General features: G+C 41.2%; 1 protein-coding gene across 13 annotated transcripts in view; it reads left to right on the top strand.

The window, feature by feature from the left end:
- HDAC4 (histone deacetylase 4) overlaps window positions 1-19,080 on the top strand; it is a 318,456-nt gene that overhangs the window by 179,122 nt on the left and 120,254 nt on the right. For all 13 annotated transcript variants that reach the window (XM_081945679.1, XM_081945681.1, XM_081945680.1 and 10 more), the window contains 2 exons: window positions 8,803-8,919; window positions 9,007-9,202. In XM_081945679.1, the coding sequence (XP_081801805.1) occupies window positions 8,803-8,919; window positions 9,007-9,202 (313 nt within the window). The remainder of the gene's footprint in view (window positions 1-8,802; window positions 8,920-9,006; window positions 9,203-19,080) is intronic.

Genomic DNA, 19,080 nt, shown 5'->3' with positions numbered 1-19,080 from the left:
GTGGTTTGGGTTCACGCTTGCTGGGTTGGGGCCGGGGCCAAACATTCCAATGCTCTGTGCCTAGGTTAACCACACCGGTAGCACTTTATTGTTCCCGCAGATTTGGGGGGGAGGCATTTCGGCTTGCTTTGTTTGTGTTCGGCAGCCCAGAGGTTTTCTAGCCTGCTTTTTGGTGGTACGCTTTCGATGGGGGTGAAGTTCATGATCCAGAATAACTGCGGTAGTGTACCAATTCTGGATACGTTCCAGCACTCCTCTGATACTGCATGCCTTTCTCAGTTCGGGATCTAGGGCATTTTTGAACATGTGCCCAAGTCGTTCTGGCCAGTCCCATAGTTTTCCAGCTGGCCTTCTAAATTCCCAAACGAATTCCTTCATGGGACAACTGGCCTGCCGTAACCCTTGGATTTGCTTCTCTGCTTCCACATTTTGGGCCACATTGTTAAATTGGATTCGCATCAGTTGAATTAATCTGTCGCCGTCTTCTAACTCAGGAGCCGCCTTGTTCATCCCCTCAGTTATTGCTGAAAGCAGCTCTTGTTTGGAAAGGTACTGATCTCCAAATTAATCAACATGTGCTCAGACTCAATTTAGGAAGTAGGCTAGATTCCCAGGGGTCCCATCAAACGTCACTCGGAATCAAGGGGGCATGGGAGCTGGCGGGGTGGAGCCTGGACTTGCGCAGGTGGCTGGGCCGGTGCTTGGGGCTGCAGCACCCCTTGTCATGCTGCTCCCTATGGCTGCAGTTGGGCAGGAATCTGTTGGGGCATTGCGGCTTGGGGCTTCCCCTATGGTGACAGTTGGACCAGAACTGGTTGAGAGGGTCACTCCTTCGGGCTGCTCTGGGCCAGTTATCTGAATTGGTGCCATCTGCTGAGGAGGGGCAGGCGTCCTCTGATATTGCGCCCATCAATGGCCCGGGAAGAAGGCCCACCCCGGTGGAACTTGACTCACAGGCTGCAACCCAAACATCAGTGGCTAGCTAGAGGATAGAATCCCCCACCCGTTTTGTTGCTAGATAGGTTGATCTCCACATCCTGATTGATGGGCCATCTGCACCCCAGGGTGAAGGGGTGCTACCGTTGGTCTTATTCCAGAAGTGAGGTTCTGGGCTGACCCGTTTTTTGCTGTATGGAAGGAGCATAAATTGCCACTCCAATGCATTGCAGACCCAGGAAGCCAAACATTGCCTGGGCCATGGTCCACCTGGGTGGTTCAGAGCTAAGGCATGAGTTGATTCCACTCAGTTTAAGCTGTTAAAATTGGTCTGGGAGGCAAATCAGAGACTGACTGCATGACGGTGGCTGGGATCCCCAATCATCGGAGCGCCTGTTTGGCATCCCCTCCACTCGTGCTCAAGGCTAATCCCGCACCCACCTGTGGCTCCAACAGCAACTCCTTAGGGGAAGTGAATTCCATGGCTTCGTCTTGCAGAGTTAGATCTGATTGCAAGTGATGCCTAGAAACCTCCTGGCTCCCAGCTGGCGTCTTTGCACCTCTGCACCTGACCGGATGTGGATGGGTAGAATTGCCAACATGGCAGTGGAAGATTGGACTATGTGATGAACTTGTGGGTGTGGGGGCAAGGTCTTGAACTTTCAACTGGGTGGAAAACCCAGGAAGCTTTCAGATTCGGGTTTTCCACAGATGTGCCAACATGTCTCTCTTAATAAATTGAAAGTTTGAGGAAAGTTCTGCCTTGGACTCTGATTTAATTTTGGATGATATTTGGAATGCTGATATTAACCCAAATCTCCCATTAAAATAAATCACCAGCAATCCCGGCACGGGGTGCTGGCGAGGGGTGCTGACTCCCAACACTGACCTGACCCGGTCAGCGTAAAATATCAGCGAAGAATTAAGATAGAGCCTTTTAAGAAAAGAAGCTAATTATGAATTGCTTCTCTGAAATTCTTCCAAAGTACAAAGGAACTTGTGGAGGAGGAATTTTTCAGATTTATAGCATCTGGGAAGATGCAGGCACAGCCAGAGGGGAATGGAACGGAGGGGGCTGGAAAGGCTAATTCTACACATGGCTGGAGAATGCAAGAACATTTACCCACTAGCCAACAAGATGATTGGAGCCTCCCAGACCAACTTGTGCAGCTAAATGTGAGTGGAAACTCCCCCTCTTTCCCCAGCAAAGACTCGGAAATATACTGGAGTGGAGATAATTACTCCTTCCATACAGCGATAAATGAGCTGAGCAAGCAGAAAGGGATTTGGCCAGCCAATCAGCCACCGATGTTGGGACTGCGGTCTGTGAATCAAGCACCACCAAGTTGGGCTTTCTTCCCAGGTCATGGATGGAAGAGATGCCAGTGGGCATCTCCTTGGTCAACAACATGGGAAAATCAAACCAGCCAGCAGAAAAAACCTTGGGCCATATCTCCCCCTAGTCAGCCATCGAGGTTTGAGCTGCAACCTGTGAATCAAGCAACCTTGGAATGGATTTTAACCCCAGGTCATGGATGGGAGAGATGCCAGTGAGCACCTGCTCTCGCTCAGCAGATGGCACCATGGCAGATAACTGGGCAGTGGCCAACCCAGGGATTGACACACACACACCTGAGTCCAGTCTCACCTGCAATGCCCCAACAGGTTCTTACCCCACCTTCCTCCCGAGAAGAGTTCTCGACAATGGAAGACGGGAAGAATGAGGGGGAAGCTGCAGGATGGATAGTGGAACAATGTGATGAGGCGGTTCCTAAGTTTAGAGATACAACTGGGTTCCGTCCCTCGAGGGGGCAATAAAATGCCGCTGTTGCTATCAATTCGGCCATAGAGTGTCAGAGTGCTTGGCTCCAGCCCCAATAGCACAAACTTGTGCACCAACCGCCAGCGCGGTAAGGAGAAGACCCCAGAAGCTACCACAGAAGAGTCATCTGGGCCAACAACCTCAGGAAGAGGATCCCCAACCTAAGGTGATGAAGAGTCCTACCAACGGGAAGGCCTCGGAGGAAGAGAATGCCGAAGACGACCCAGTAGTTAGTGCACCCATCCACCCCTTTAATATAAAATATAACCTCCAAGTGCCAGAAACAGGAGTGGAAGGGGAAGTTGGGGCAATTGTGGACACTGGCTGCACCCGATGCTTAATCAGCATGTCAATTGTGGAGCAGCTAGGCATACACACAAGACTTCTAAGCCACCCCTTGCGGTTTGAACAAGTGGATGGAACACTAATTGGAGGGGCCTCAGCCACGAAAGTTACCGAGTTGGTAAAGTTGATGAGAGGCCGCCACTATGAATTCCTCAGATTCATCATAGCTCCAAGAATGCAGGAATCAATTATCTTGGGGCTTGCATGACTGGACAAGTGGGCACCTACAATAAAGTGGGAGGACAGCGTTAGGAAAATGATTATTGGCTTTGGGCCGTTACCACCGGTGGTGAAAAGCTGGGACCTAAAAGCTGATATGTTAGTAAAATAATTCCATGAGAAGTTTCCCGACAAGCCAAAGAGTCCCCGGGGGGGTGGGGGGAGAGGTGGTTAATTCTCTTACATTAACTTTTATGTTGTTCTCTTTTCAGGAAACGTTTTACTTCTGAACAGAGGCTGCCTATCAGGCCTGCAGTCATATTCCTTTTAGGATCTTTGGCCTGCCACACTCTCTCTTATTTTACTATGCTGTTTCATTAGTGGGGAATTGGGAGAGGGAATAGTAAGGAGTAGAATGTGTTGTTGTCAAAATAAAACATTCCTTTTTAGAAGCCCAAGGTCATCCTTTGTCTTTGCACCTCTGCACCTGACCAGAAGTGGATGGATAGAATTGCCAGCATGGCAGTGGAAGATTGGACCATGTGATGAACTTGTGGGTGTGGGGGCAAGGTCTTGAACTTTCAACTGGGTGGAAAACCCAGGAAGCTTTCAGATTCGGGTTTTCCACAGATGTGCCAACATGTCTCTCTTAATAAATTGGAAGTTTGAGGAAAGTTCTGCCTTGGACGCTGATTTAATTTTGAATGATATTTGGAATGCTGACAGTATTGCTTAAAGTTCCAATTTATTAAGAGAGCCATGTTGGCACATCTGGGAAAACCCGAATCTGAAAGCTTCCAGGTTTTCCCCATCTAGTTGAAAGTTCAAGATCTTGCCCCCACACCCACAATTCCATCACATGGTCCAATCTCTCACTGCCATGCTGACTGTTCTACCAATCCAATTCCGGTCAGGTGCAGAGGTGCAGAGACAAAGGATGAGCTTGGCTTTCTAGAAAGATTTTTTTTAAAAAAAAACAATTTTATTTGTTTTTAAACAAAGACAAACAAACATAAAATAAAAATAAAAAACCCCATCTTCCATGACAAATTGAAGAAAGTGTGTCAGTTGATTACAGTATTTCCATGCATCTCTTCCATAGTCACCACCTGCTTTTCATGTCAAATCACATATTTTAAATTCACCTCTATTCATTAAATCACGATTATTATATCTCAACCTTAATTTGACTATAATTGTTTTTACGTCCTTTTATATATAATATTCAAAATCTAGAATAGGATTATATAATAACATTCCATTAAATCATCCTAAAATCATCCAATCACAATACATCTTTATAACATATTCTAGATAAAGCTTTTAAACCTCCTTTCATAATCTCCATATATTGTTTATATAAAATTTCATATTATCAAACTGATATATCTATATGTATTGTTATCATTATTAATCATTATTTACCTATAGCTATTGTCGCTTCATTTTATACATATTCCTAGTAAACTAAATTTACCTTAATTTTTATTATACATTTTCATTGCATCAACCTGTATCCCTCCAGCAATAGTACAATCTTATATCTCTTGCCATTTGCAGCATTAATGTTCTAGTTACTTTCTTAATAAATCTTACATAAACCTCTGGCAACATGCTGTTCCTTTCGTATCACACAAAAGCTTGAAACCCAATATTTGCTCTTTCCATCAGCTTATCTTTGGTTATCACTAGTGCTTCTATCAAGATTTCTCTCCTTCTCTCTGTCAATTTTTCTCTCTTTTCTTCTTCTGTGCTTTGAGTTCCAATCCATCCATCTCCCCTTTCCATATTCTGCTCTTGCCATTACCAACCACGCTAACTTTGTTGTTAGTATCCACAGTTTTCTTATCTCTTTGCTTATTTTTTCCTTCCATCTTTTGAACTCTGTCCTCCACTTTCTTCATTTGGTAAACATCCTCAGTTTCTCCATCTGATTTTTCTGTTTTGTGTTCCGTATTCTCCAAATTCTCTTCAATTCTCTCTGTCACAACTAATAGATTTTGAATTTCAAACATAATCATTTGCAATGTTACAATTTCTTTTTCCTGCTAGGCCATTCTTTCAATTTTGCAGATACTGCCACTATAGGGTTCAAGGCTATTTAATAAACTTCAAACAGGTTCATTTATTATCTTTCAAGTCAAAATGTTATCTTCTCTCCAAAAGCTAGTGATAGAACTTCCAAAATGCACCTGTATAAACAACTTGTGCAATTCCTACTATCACTGTCAGTAAACAAGTTGAAAGAACCTTGAATCTCAAGTGCTCAAAGAGAAAGAAGAAAAAAAAACAATGTCTCCAGCCTCTAAGTGGCAGTGTAACTGCTTTTCCTCCTGTTGTTACAACCCTCTTTAATTCTTCTTATTTTCTTCTTTATATTCCAAGCTTAAGAAAGAAAATAAAAACCTTAAATGGAGATCAAAAACAATCCAATCAATCAAATCAAGCATTATTTAAAAAGGGAGAATTTTAATCCATAGGTATAAGCAAAAGTGAAAAAAGAAGAAGAAAGAATTAATTCAGTTTAAAAAATAGGGATCCCCTGCAAAAGTTCCATCCGTGAAAAAAAAAAGAAATTAGAAACTGGATAACACACTAAGTTCAATGCAGATCAATCTTGCTGCCTACAGTCTTCTGTCTTCAATCTTAACTTAACTTAATTTTTTTTCTTGGGTAGTCTCTTCCTCTAATAATAAAATTTCCTCACCAATTCGACACACTTTCTCTTTCCGCTTTCTTCCCGTTCCGGAGCTGTCCCAAGTTCAGCAGCTTCATTAGCTGCATTTCTGTCGCCAGAATAAAAGGCTATTCCTGGATCTTTCAGTGACTTTGCGTGTCCCTGAGATCAGCCTGAGGTGCCCTTCTCAATCACCGTCTCTGCGGGACGGTTTAGGTCTGAATGGACCGTCCAGCAGCAGGAATTCGACTGCGATCTCGGAGCAACAAGATTGTACGTTGCGACATTAGCTCTCTTCCTGCTTTCTAGAAATAATTTTGTTATAGCTACATAGTATGTAACTCCTTACAATCCCCCCTCCCAATTTTCCAACAATAGAAAATGCATAGTAGAATAATAGAAAGTGTGGCAGGCCAAAGTTCCAGAAGAAAAGATGGCTGCATGCCTGACATGGGGAGTAGTCTGGAAGCTGGGAACAGTTTGATTGTGTTGGACCTGATGAAGTGAATGATTCTCGATTCTGTCAGTACAATTATCTGCCAATTAGACCCCTGTCTTTCCTGGCTGGTGAAAGCCTCTAGGATGGCAATTGCCAGGTAGGTTCAGTCAGTGATACATTCTCGATTGGGTCCTGGATACCTGAGGGATCATCTCACCCCAATGGCTTGCCCACCTGTTCTGGCAGAAGGGGCATGCTGCAAATCCCATCAGCCAAGAAAGTTTGGTTGGTGGGATGCAGAAGACTGTTTTCTGTCATGGCTCCTACTCTCTGGAAGATTGTGTCAAAAAGGGTTTTTGGCCTTCCAAAAGGGCTTGAAAATCTGGCTCTGCCAATTGTCTGCAGCTCTAAGTGGGGCATGCCATTCTGGAGGTTGTTAATGGACTGAGATAAAACTTTACCTCATGTGCATCCTGCTTCCTTCCTTGCCATCTTTTTTAATTGTATGTCAATTTAATGTTAATATTTATTCTGTTAATATTTTAATACTTGTTGCTTTTACTTGCCTGTAAGCCGCCTAGAGTCACCTTGTGACGAGATGGGTGGCATTTAAAGTGTGTGTGTGTGTGTGTGTGTGTGTGTGTGTGTGTAAGGAGAGAGGGGGGAGAGAGAGTACTGTCTGGGGATATGATATGGAAAGATCCTTGAAGAAATGAGGCACACTACAAATGTAATTGTCTCTTGTAATTTTAAAATCATATAGGATGGACTACGTTGGAATAAGCATAGTAGTGAACAAAACTCATTAAAGTATATGTGGAATTCTTAGAATGGTACCGGAATATGTGTTGATACTTCAGTTGCAGGAATTTCTGGATGTGGAGGAGTATCTAGATACATTTCCATTTGACTTTTATTAATAACGGATGTACCAATAAACCTTTCTGTAGTCAGAATTGTATAAATAAAATATGTCATTCTAAATATTCTCTTTCTCATAGTGTCTTGTCTCATTTAAATAATAGCATTTAAAGAAGAGTATCTGAGGAAGATTTTCATATACATACTGTACAGATTTAAACTCAGAGATAATTTAAAGCCTTATACCAGTTCCTTGAATTGTGTTCCTTTGTATCATTTAATTGGCAAATGTCTTCAGTGGTAGCACCACATATAATTCTTTGTAAAATCCTGAAATGGAAAATTCCATGCTATGAACAATTGCTTCAATTTTGCTATTATATTTTGCTTGCTACTTATCTTCTGATTTCTGACTGAGCTCCTGGGATTCAATCAACAAGCAGCATTCATCTGCAGCCTAAACAGTGTAGCTATCAACAGTGAACACTTATTTTTAAACCTCTCAGTGTAATAGTGAACAATTTGATTCTAAAGATTTTTTTCTTCAACAATATCTCCACATCACTGTAGCTCATGGGCTTATTTGTGTTGGGGATCGGCTTTTGTATTAAGACCACGCAGGTATCACATATGAAGAGAAAAAGTGTTTCAGAACATGTGCCAGTGAAGCACCTATTGGTAACTCTTTGAAACAGCTGTGTCTTTTCCCAGGACCAAGTGGCTGTTCTCTTCAACTGCAGCTCAGTCCTGGAAAAAAGCATATTTGGGTTCAGGAATTGAGGGTTGGTGCTATATTTGCTCCAAAGCAGTGACCCCAACCTTTTGGACACCAGGGTACAGTTCAACAGAGAAGTTTTTCCGCAGACCGGAGACCAGTTTTGCATGCTGCTTGTTTGCATGGACCTGTTGCTGGCATGCCATGGACTGGTGCCAGTCCAGGGACTGGGGGTTGGGGACCCCTGCTCCAAAGGACCATTTTCTCTTTAGATTTGATTTTCTACATAGTCCCTCTTAGTTTTTGGGAGGAAGATGGAGTATAAATATACTCATGTTCAATTGAACTTAATGAATTTTTGTACCCTGATTTTTCCAGTAGAAGGAAAATGTTCACATCCTTTTCAAATGGTGAAACTAAATTATAATGCTGCAGTCAGTTTGATAACCAGAAATTCCATTTGCTCTTTCCATTGCTCATTTCCTTTAACTTCCTTTATAAATTGATGGCAATTGATAGAATAAAGCTAACATGGGCCAGGAATTTGACAGTCCTGTAGTAGTGTAAGAAAATGTTCCATTCCCATTTTCCTGTTGTTACTTACAATTTATATTGAGCAGAGTTCACATCTGCTTCAGTACTTGATGATGAATACAACAAACTCTTAACTCTGATTAATACTGAATACTGTATTAATTGATATCATCGATAGACCTCCTCTAAATTCTTTTGACTCTGCTCTCCCAAATATTGTACTTTAAACTTCTCCAAATAATGATTACACATGAGGTATTTGTGTTTTTATATAATGGTATTATTCTGAGGCAGGATTTTTGGCTTTCTTTCAGACCACCTTGGCTCATAGACTGGTTAATCATGAAGGTTCAATAACACAGCTTCCATTGTACACTTCTCCCTCATTGCCTAATATAACCTTAGGACTACCTGCAGCAGCCTCATGTACTGTAAGTGGTATTATATAATTTAAATGGAGTCATTACCTTATCTTCATTCATAGATCATTTTTAAATTCAATAATGATATGCTTGCAGGGTGGATCAGGACAGCAAGATTCTGAAAGACTTACTATTCCATCATTACAACAACGAATCTCCATATTTCCTGGCACCCATATCACTCCTTATTTGAACAGTACAGCAGTGGATAGAGAAGGATCAACACATAGCCCTCTTCTTCAACACATGGTTTTACTGGAACAGTCAACTGCACAAAATCCATTGGCATCAGGTAGAGGTGCTTCTTCCAACAACTAGTTGACTTGATACTAAGAAACAGCATTGGTGGTTTTGTTAGAGCTTGGAATTGTCTGAGCTTCCTGGCTACCTGTGCGTTAGTGCTATAAGGATGGCTATTTTTTCCAGTTTCTAATTATTCCATTCCTTGAAACATTTTATGAAATGATTTGCATATTTAAAATTTTGAGTTTTCTACTAGGAATTCAGTAACTATTCTTGGCAACAATGAAGAATAAATTGCTCAGTCAAGTTACTTAAAATTATTATTTTAATAATATTTATGATAAAATTTAGTAACTTCCCATGGATTTTTCTTTATTTTATATAGAGCAGGTCTCACATTGGAATATAGACATATATAGAATTCTTTTAGATTAATTTTGTTAAAAACTGGCAAATTAAAAAAAAGGACACAGAGACTAGCTTAATCCTCTCTCATTTTTACAACCATAAGGTTTGATTTTTTTCAAAAAATATTTTTATTGAACAGTTTTTTTCAGTTTTTAAACACAATTATCATATTTGCAATATTTCTACATCAGTATACCTCCATTATATCATTGTTGTCCATACATGTGTATATATATATATATATTTATACATGATAACCTATTAATATATTAATTTATCTACAATACCGCTTATATCCATGCATATGTATTTATACTTCCTGTATACATATTAGTCTACTAATGTACTAATTTATATACATAGCTCTTATATCTATCTATGTGTACATATATTTCTTTTATACATATTAATCCCTTAGTGTACTATTTCATATACAATGCATCTTACATTTTCTATCTTGTTCATTTACAGTGGGGCAAAAAAGTATTTAGTCAACCACCAATTGTGCAAGTTTTCCCACTTAGATGGGAGAGGCCTGTAATTGGCATCATAGGTAGACCTCAACTGTGAGAGACAAAATGTAAAAAAAAAGACCAAACAATCACATTGGCTGATTTGGAAATAATTTATTTGCAAATTATGGTGGAAAATAAGTATTTGGTCACCTACAAACAAGCAAGATTTCTGGCTCTCACAGACCTGTACCTTCTTCTTTAGGAGGCTCCTCTGTCCTGCACTCATTACCTGTATCAATGGCACCCGTTCGAACTTGTCATCAGTATAAAAGACACCTGTCCACAACCTCAAACAGTCACACTCCAAACTCCACTATGGTGAAGACCAAAGAGCTGTCAAAGGACACCAGAAACAAAATTGTAGTCCTGCACCAGGCTGGGAAGACTGAACCTGCAATAGGCAAGCAGCTTGGTGTGAACAAATCAATTGTGGGAGCAATAATTAGAAAATGGAAGACATACAAGACCACTGATAATCTCCCTCGATCTGGGGCTCCACGCAAGATCTCACCCCGTGGGCTCAAAATGATCCCAAGAACGGTGAGCAAAAATCCCAGGATCACACGGGGGGACCTAGTGAATGACCTGCAGAGAGCTGGGACCAACGTAACAAAGGCTACCATCAATAACACACTACGCCGCCAGGGACTCAGATCCTGCAGTGCCAGACGTGTCCCCCTGCTTAAGTCAGTCCATGTCCGGGCCCATCTGAAGTTTGCTAGAGAGCATTTGAATGATCCAGAAGAGGATTGGGAGAATGTCATATGGTCAGATGAAACCAAAATAGAACTGTTTGGTAGAAACACAACTCGTCGTGTTTGGAGGAGAGAGAATGCTGAGTTGCATCCAAAGAACACCATACCTACTGTGAAGCACGGGGGTGGCAACATCATGCTTTGGGGCTGTTTTTCTGCAAAGGGACTAGGACGACTGATCCGTGTACAGGACAGAATGAATGGGGCCATGTATTGTGAGATTTTGAGTGCAAACCTCCTTCCATCAGCAAGGGCATTGAAGATGAAACGTGGCTGGGTCTTTTAACATGACAATGATTCCAAACATACTGCCCGGGCAATGAAGGAGTGGCTTTGTAAGAAGGTCCTGGAGTGGCCTAGCCAGTCTCCAGATCTCAACCCCATAGAAAACCTTTGGAGGGAGTTGAAAGTCCGTGTTGCCCAGCGACAGCCCCAAAACATCACTGCTTTAGAGGAGATCTGCATGGAGGAATGGGCCAACATACCAGCAACAGTGTGTGCCAACCTTGTGAAGACTTACAGAAAACGTTTGACCTCTGTCATTGCCAACAAAGGATATATAACGAAATATTGAGATGAACTTTTGATACTGACCAAATACTTATTTCCCAGCATAATTTGCAAATAAATTATTTCCAAATCAGCCAATGTGATTGTTTGGTCTTTTTTTTTACATTTTGTCTCTCACAGTTGAGGTCTACCTATGATGCCAATTACAGGCCTCTCTCATCTTTTTAAGTGGGAGAACTTGCACAATTGGTGGTTGACTAAATACTTTTTTGCCCCACTGTATGTAGTTTTGCAATTATTTTCTAATTTCTTAATCTTTCTTCCCTTAATGCTTTCTTATTCTTTACATCTTTCCTCTAGCCATTTATACCACATATTCCATACCAAATAATAATCAGATTCTCCTTTATCTTTTGTAAGTCTGTCCATCTCAGCGCATTCTAACACCTTTTAAATCATATTTTCCTCTGAGGGTATATTTTTATTCTTCCAATTTTGTGCGTATATGAATCTCGCTGCGGTAATGATGTGTAATATTAGATATTGATTTTTTTAATAGTTTCCTGTTATTATCCCTAATAAAAATAGTTCTGGTTTTAATTCTATTGGTTGTTCTCTTCAAGCCATTTTTTTTATTCTTATCCAATATTTTCTTGCTGCTGTAGATGTCCATCATATGATAATATGTTCAGTGGGTATGGCTACATTTCCAACAATCCAGTGCACAGTTTGAGAATATTTTCACTATTCTCACTGGTGATAGATGCCATCTGTAGAACATTTTGTATAAGTTTTCTTTGTATGTTGTTGCCATTGTTAATTTCCCAGAACTTTCCCCATTTCTCTAATTCTATATTGTAGCCATAATTTGTTGCCCAGGTTATCATGGATTCCTTCATTACTACTTCTTCCATTTTGAATCGCAATAAATAATTGTATATTTTTCTAATCAATTTTTCTTCTGTCCCTTGTAAAATTTTGTCTAATTCTTTTGGTTCTTTATAAAATCCATATAGTTCTATATCCTTTTTGTATCTGGTCTGAATCTGCATGTATGGCCACCAGTCAATTTATATTCCCTGATTTTTAAGTTCTTATTTTATTTTTAATTTCTCCTGATTGTCCAATAGATCTTCATGTCTTATTATTTTATGTACGTTTAGTACATTTGGATAAATTAATGCTTATATAGTCGATAGCCAAGTTGGTATTTTGTTGTAGTGGTTTCTTCTAATTTTTTGCCATGTTTGTAGTAGAGCATTTCTAATTTGATGTCTTTGAAAGTAACTTGTGTATTTCGTTTTTCCCATCCCAAATGAAAGCGTGCCAGCCTAATTGTAAATTGTGTCCTTCCATTGTTAAGATTATTTCATTCTTTAGATTTATCCAATCTTTTATCCAAGTGAGAGTGGCTGCCTGGTGATAAAGCTGCCAATCTGGGAGTCCAAAGCCTCCTTTCTCTCTACTTCCTGTAATAGTTTTAATTTAATATGTGGTTCTTCCCCCTAGCCAAATGAATTGTGTTGTTAATTTATTCAAGTCCATAAAAAAAAACTTCCCTAGATTTATTGGTACCACTTGGAATAGAAACAGAACTTTCGGCAATACATTCATTTTGACTGCAGCGATTCTTCCTATAAGTGAAAGTTGCAGTTTTTTTCCAATTTTCCAAATCTTTTTTATTTGTTGCATAGTTTTATTATAGTTATCTTCTTTGATTGTTGAGCATTTTCCTGTCAGCCAAATTCCCATATATTTCACCTTTTTTGTTATCTGCATACCCATTATTTCCTCCAATTCTATTTCTTGTTTTTTAGTAAGATTCTTTGTTATTATCTTTGTTTTGCTCTTGTTAACTTTAAGTCCTGCTACCTTACCAAATTCTTCTATTTTTTGTATTAATTTAGACCCTGTTTCTAATGGTTCTTTTAGTATGAATACTAAATTGTCCGCAAACACTTGGACTTTATATTCTTCTTTTTTAATTTTTACTCCTTTTATTTCCTGTTCTTGTCTAATTCCCAATAATAGTACTTCTAAGGTTAAAATGAATAATAGTGGTGATAGGGGGCATCCTTGTCTTACACCTTTCAAAATATTGAATTTTTCTGTGACATCTTCATTTATTAGTACTTTGGCCGTTTGAATTGGATATATTGTTTCCACCATCTTCATAAAGTTCTCTCCAAATTTTATGTTTTTTAATTGTGTACTAATGAATTACCAATTCAAGTTGTCGAAGGCCTTTTGTGCATCTAAAAAAATCAGTGCAACTTGTTTTCCGGGATGTGCTTCATAGTATGCTAATGCATTTGTAATTATTCTCATATTATTTTTCAATTGACTTTTTGGTAGAAATCTGTTTTAGTCTGAGTGAATGATTTTATTTAGTATTTTTTTTAATTGTTCCAAAATTTGGGATGTAAATATTTTGTAGTCTGTATTCAATAATGAAATGGGTCTGTAATTCTTTATCTGCTGATGATCCAAATCTTTCTTTGGTATAAGTGTAACATATGCTTCTGTCTATGTTTTTGGTACTTTAGCCTCTCTAAGTCCTTCATTATTCAAATCCAGCATTACAGTTTCTATTGGTTCCTGTATGGTCTTATAAAGTTTCACATCTGGGCCCGATGTCTTATTATTATTTTGTCTCTTCACTGCCTCCAATAATTTTGTCATTGTTATTTTTCCATTTAACATTTAACTTTTTGTCTCCACAATTTTTATCAGATTCCTCTTGTCTTAAGTATTGTTCAATATTTTCTTGACTGTATAGACTTAAAAAAAATTTTATTATATATTTTTTCTTCTCTCCGATGTATATTTCCCTTCTCATCTTGTAATTGATATATTATCCTTTTCTTTTTTCAGTTTGTAAGCTAACCACCTCCCGTTTGTTTGCGTTTTCAAAAAAAATTGTCTAGCTATTTTAATTTTCTGGGCAATTTCTTCTTGTGTTATCAAATTGAGTCTATGTTTTATCATATCTCTTTTTTCTTTTCTTTTACTTTTTTGTGGTTCTTTTTGCAGATCTGATTCCAATTTTTTAAGTTTCTTTTTCTTGTTTTTTCTTGCTATATATGCTATTGTCAGTAGTCAAATATATGCCTTTGTTTTATACCAGAGTTTTTGCAATGTTGTTTCTTCTTTTTTGTTTACTTTATAGAAAAGTTTCATTTCTTTTCTCCTGTGCGCTGCTTGGAGACTCCATGCATGGTTAAATTCTGTCCTTCTGTCCTGAGACTGAGTTTAAATTGTTTGGCCACGCCACCTTGCTTTGGCTGGAGCCAGTTTTCTTAACTCAGTCCAGCCCAAAAGACTAAACTTTTTCTTCTCACTTCAGAGCAGAATTTCAACTGTTTCCCATACCTGGAGTCTCCAAATTAACAGCCAGAAGATCGTTTTATTCATTTCAGTTGGAGGAAAGAGCGAAGCGTTTTTTGGAGTCTGTTAACAGCCCTAATCGCTTCCACATGGAGGCTTGCCTCTCAGCAGCTCTGAACAACAGCAGCAGTGCTTTGCCGACCATCGCTTTCAGCAGGGACATTGGAGCAGCGTTTTCCTGCGAGATCGGAGTTTCTGATGAGAGCAAATTGTGCTGGCACTGAGATTGCTGTAGACGGATTCTCCTTTCATCGGCGCTTCTTTGATTGCCGTTTTGGGAGGTTTCAGCTGTTTGGTGGTTGGCCATTTTGTGACGGCCACCATTTTGTTTACATGTTCAAGTGGCCACTGGGAGAGGCTCTGATCTCATTAGACAGCCACGAGCCTTGGTAGTGCCGTTATTTGTGGGTAGTCCTGGTGGAGCAGCTGGCTTCAGACCCTACAGAGGTTATTGTCTGCTGCTCTGGATTACTGGCTCCCTCCCTCCTCCCTCATATACCCTGTCTTCCTGTGCACCAGGTCAAGGTTTGTGTTTGATTTTGGGCAGATTAAAAAACCTGTGGACCCACCGGAAGCTCTGGAGTTCCTGAGGGCCTATCATTATTATTCCCCTGCTTGGCTGTCCCCAGGGTCACTGTCTTGAGAACTCAGTCAGATCCCGGGGCTCTAGGTTTAAGCACATCTGTTTAGTTCATACCACATTTGATTTGTGTGCAGGGACTGAAGCAGCAACAGCAACAGTGAGCTGCGGCACCAGTAGCAGCTCACTACAGCTGCGGCACCAGGCTACAACTGCCTCTACAGCGGTGTTCAAGATGGCTGACACCAGAAGAGCCTAGAAAAGCCAAGGCCAAGACCAAGCATATTTCTGCAAAGAAGTCGACCTCAGCTAAGGACAAGCATTCCACTAGGAGCCAGAAGGCTCTGGACAAGCAATTCGCCAAGGCTCAACAGGCTTCCCTTCTACAGGCCCGTGATTCAGCAGTCATTCATGAGTCAGCTCCGTTTAAGGGTGCAATCTGTTTGGGGACTCTCTTGACCCAGTTTTGGTTGAGACTAGGGACAAGAAGAAGGTTCTTCCATCTAACTCTAGATGGGCTGACCGTAGGTTTTCTTCTTACCCTTTCAGGCAGCCATTTCATACAGCTGACACTTGGTTCCCTGCCACCCAGAATCAGAGATCCTACTCCCAGGGAGCTGATCGTTCCCATGACAGATGTTCCTTCAGGGATAGGGGCAGGCAGCAACAACAGCCTTATTTCAGGAGGTCATTCCGAGGGTCCAGCACTAAGCCCTTTAGGAAGTCCAAGTAACTCCTGTCTAAACACTCCCATTGGTGGTTGGCTGCAGTTGTTTATGATGCAATGGGAGGCATCCACCATGGCTCCAAACCGTGAGGTTAGGTCTCACCTTGGAGTTTGTTACACCACCCCCTCCTCACTTCATTCAATGCCCCACCCAACAAATGTAGTCAGAAAGGGTCTCATGGAGGTGAAATCCAGTACCTGATGGAGATCAGGGCCATAGAGACGTTTCCAGCAGGTCACGAGGGGATAGGCTTTTATTCCGTACTTTTTCTAGTCACCAAGAGTTCGAGGAGAGGGGGGGTCTAAAATGCCTCAACATGCATATAGCGTACAAGTTCTTCACGATGCAGTCCCTCATGGGGACCTTCTTACCTCCATAGACCTCAAGGAAGCTTACCTACACGTTCCGATTTGTCCATCCCATCGGCGGTTTCTCAGGTTTTGCTTTGCCAACCATCACTTCCAATACAGAGCCCTTCCCTTCGGACTGTCATCAACGCCCAGGACATTTACTAAGTTGTCGGCAGAGATTACAGTGCGACTCAGGGTGGTCCCCATCGACATGCAATGTTACCTGGAGGAAATCCTGATTCAATCGTCCCACCGTCAGGTGATACGGGATTTCCGCATCATGATCCAGTCACTTCAGGACCACGTTTTTTCCATCAACGTGGAGAAAAGCCATCTTCCCAGCCACTGGCTTCTGCACCTGGGAGCGGTGATAGACACCTCTCTCTCCACGGTGTTCCTCTCCCAGGAACGACTTAGCAGCATAGAAGCACTGGTGATCCAAGTCTGTTCTCGTCAAGCTGTGCCCTTGATATTGTTGTCTTGTCTGCTGGGGAAGATGGTATCCTGTATAGAGATAGTGCTGTGGGCTCATCTTCATTCTTGGCCTCTCCAGTGGTTTCTATTTCCACATCAGCGGACCCCCCCCCCCCCCCCCAGCATGTCCAGTGTGACAGTATGTGTACCTCGCAGGGTCATCCGTTCACTTCAGTGGTGGACTTCCTTGGCCATGAGGAAGGGGACATTGTTCAGGGAGCCCAACCGAGTCACAGTCACTTCAGACGCCAGCCTGTTCAGATGGGGTGCCCATCTCCAGAGTCAATTGACCCAGGGCCGTTGGTCACGCGACAAGCTGGACAACAGCATCAATTGGCTGGAGCTCCGAGCCACCCGCCTGGCCCTCCCTCGTTTCCAACAAGAAGTTTCCGGTCGTCATGTTCTGCTGTTGACGAATAATGTAGCCACCAAGGTGCATGTGAAGTGTCAGGGCGGCACCCACTCCAGGGTGTTGATGCACAAGGCGGAGCAATTGGGCCTCTGGGCGGAGAACCACGTCATCTCCGTCTGCACAGAACACATCTCCGGCACCGCCAATGTGCAAGCAGATTGGCAGAGCAGGGCCACAATCGACCATGTGGAGTGGCGCCTTTGAAAGTAAAAATATATTGCAGTGGCGCCTGCAGCCGGAACTGTTTCAAGCCTTAGCGTGGAGATTCGGCCACCCGTCAGCGCTGAGAAGTGCTGGCATAAACTGGATGTCAGACGAGCTGTACATCATTACATGAAGCAGACGGCTTCTTTCCGTCAAACTGAGGCCTTCTTTGTCTCTTTCCAACCTGCTACCATGGGCAAGAAGGTGTCGCCGTCCACGATTGGCAGGTGATTGAAAGCTTGCATTGCCATGGCTTATGATCAGCAATCTTGACCTGCGCCATGATGCATCACTTCTCATTCTACACGCAGTGCCACCTGGGCAACACAGGCGTCAGTTGACATCTGCAGAGCGGTAATATGGGCATCTTCATTCCCCTTCATCAAGCACTACAGGATGGACTTGTTTCCCTTGGCTGAGGCAGCGTTTGGAAGACAGGTGTTTCAACAGGTTCTCGCAGCAGAGGGGACTCTGGATCGGCCTATCACCAATCTTTGACTGTTTATGCTTGTTTATATCCCATGCATGGAGTCTCCAAGCAGTGCATAGGAGAAAGACTGTTGGCCTTACCTGAATGGTAGTTCTCTGGGCACTGTGGGAGACTCCATTCCCACCCAAGTCCAGCGTCCATATTGGATTCCGGAGGACAATAGGTCATTCTTCGTTTTATGCCTTTGTTAAGAAAACTGGCTCCAGTCGAGGCAAGGAGGTGTGGCAAAACAAATTCAGGACAGAAGGACAGAATTTAACCATGCATGGAGTATCCCGCAGTGCACAGAGAACTACTGTTCAGGTAAGACCAACAGTCTTTTCCATCATTTTTATGTATTTGGCTTTCAGAATATTTTTGTTCATTATCCACCTCCTCCTCTTCTTCTGTCTTTCCATGTCACTTTTATTGTGTTATAGTCTGCTCATGTGTTAGTCGTTATATATTTCTCTTCTGTATCTCTTCTTAGTTCCAGTATCATCCAAGCCATATCTACCCTTGACCATGATTTATGTGGGTTTGAGTAGAAAGTGTGTTGTTTGCTTTCTGTATTTATTTCCCTCATGTGTCTTGTAAACTCAATTCCTGCACCATCTCAAAGAATGTGGTTGGTAATATTCTTTTTTTCTTATTATTTGTTTTATCACTTTTACAGGTTTTTTTATATCTGCTATTGCATTGAATTCACCTATTAAGCATATATATTCATATTCTGTTTTTGTTATTTTTTTATGCACTTAGTTCTGTAGAATTCTTTTTGTTTTTGTTTGGTGCATATATTCCTGTGAGAAGTATTTGTTTCTTTCTGTTTCTCTCTCCATCATTAAAATTCTTCCCTCCTTGTCTGCATATAATTATTTGGTTTTTAACCATTATTTGATATATATTGCAATTCCTCTTTTCTTTTGTTGTGTTAGTGCAACATACAATTTCCCTATTTATGAATTTTCTAGTAGTTTACTGTACTGTTTCTTGATGTGTACTTCCTGAAGGCACACGATATTCATATTCAAACTTTGTAGTTTTATCAGGGTTTGTTTCTTTTCACGAGTGAGTTTTGTCCATTTATGTTTATTGAAAGCATCTTAATTTCTTCCTCCATTTCACTATTTAT

This window comes from Natrix helvetica (assembly GCF_964273705.1).
Source record: "Natrix helvetica genome assembly, chromosome: 2".
Taxonomy (NCBI): Eukaryota; Metazoa; Chordata; class Lepidosauria; order Squamata; family Natricidae; genus Natrix; species Natrix helvetica.
The sequence above is the reverse complement of the archived record's forward strand: the minus strand, read 5'-3'. Positions and strand labels throughout refer to the sequence as shown.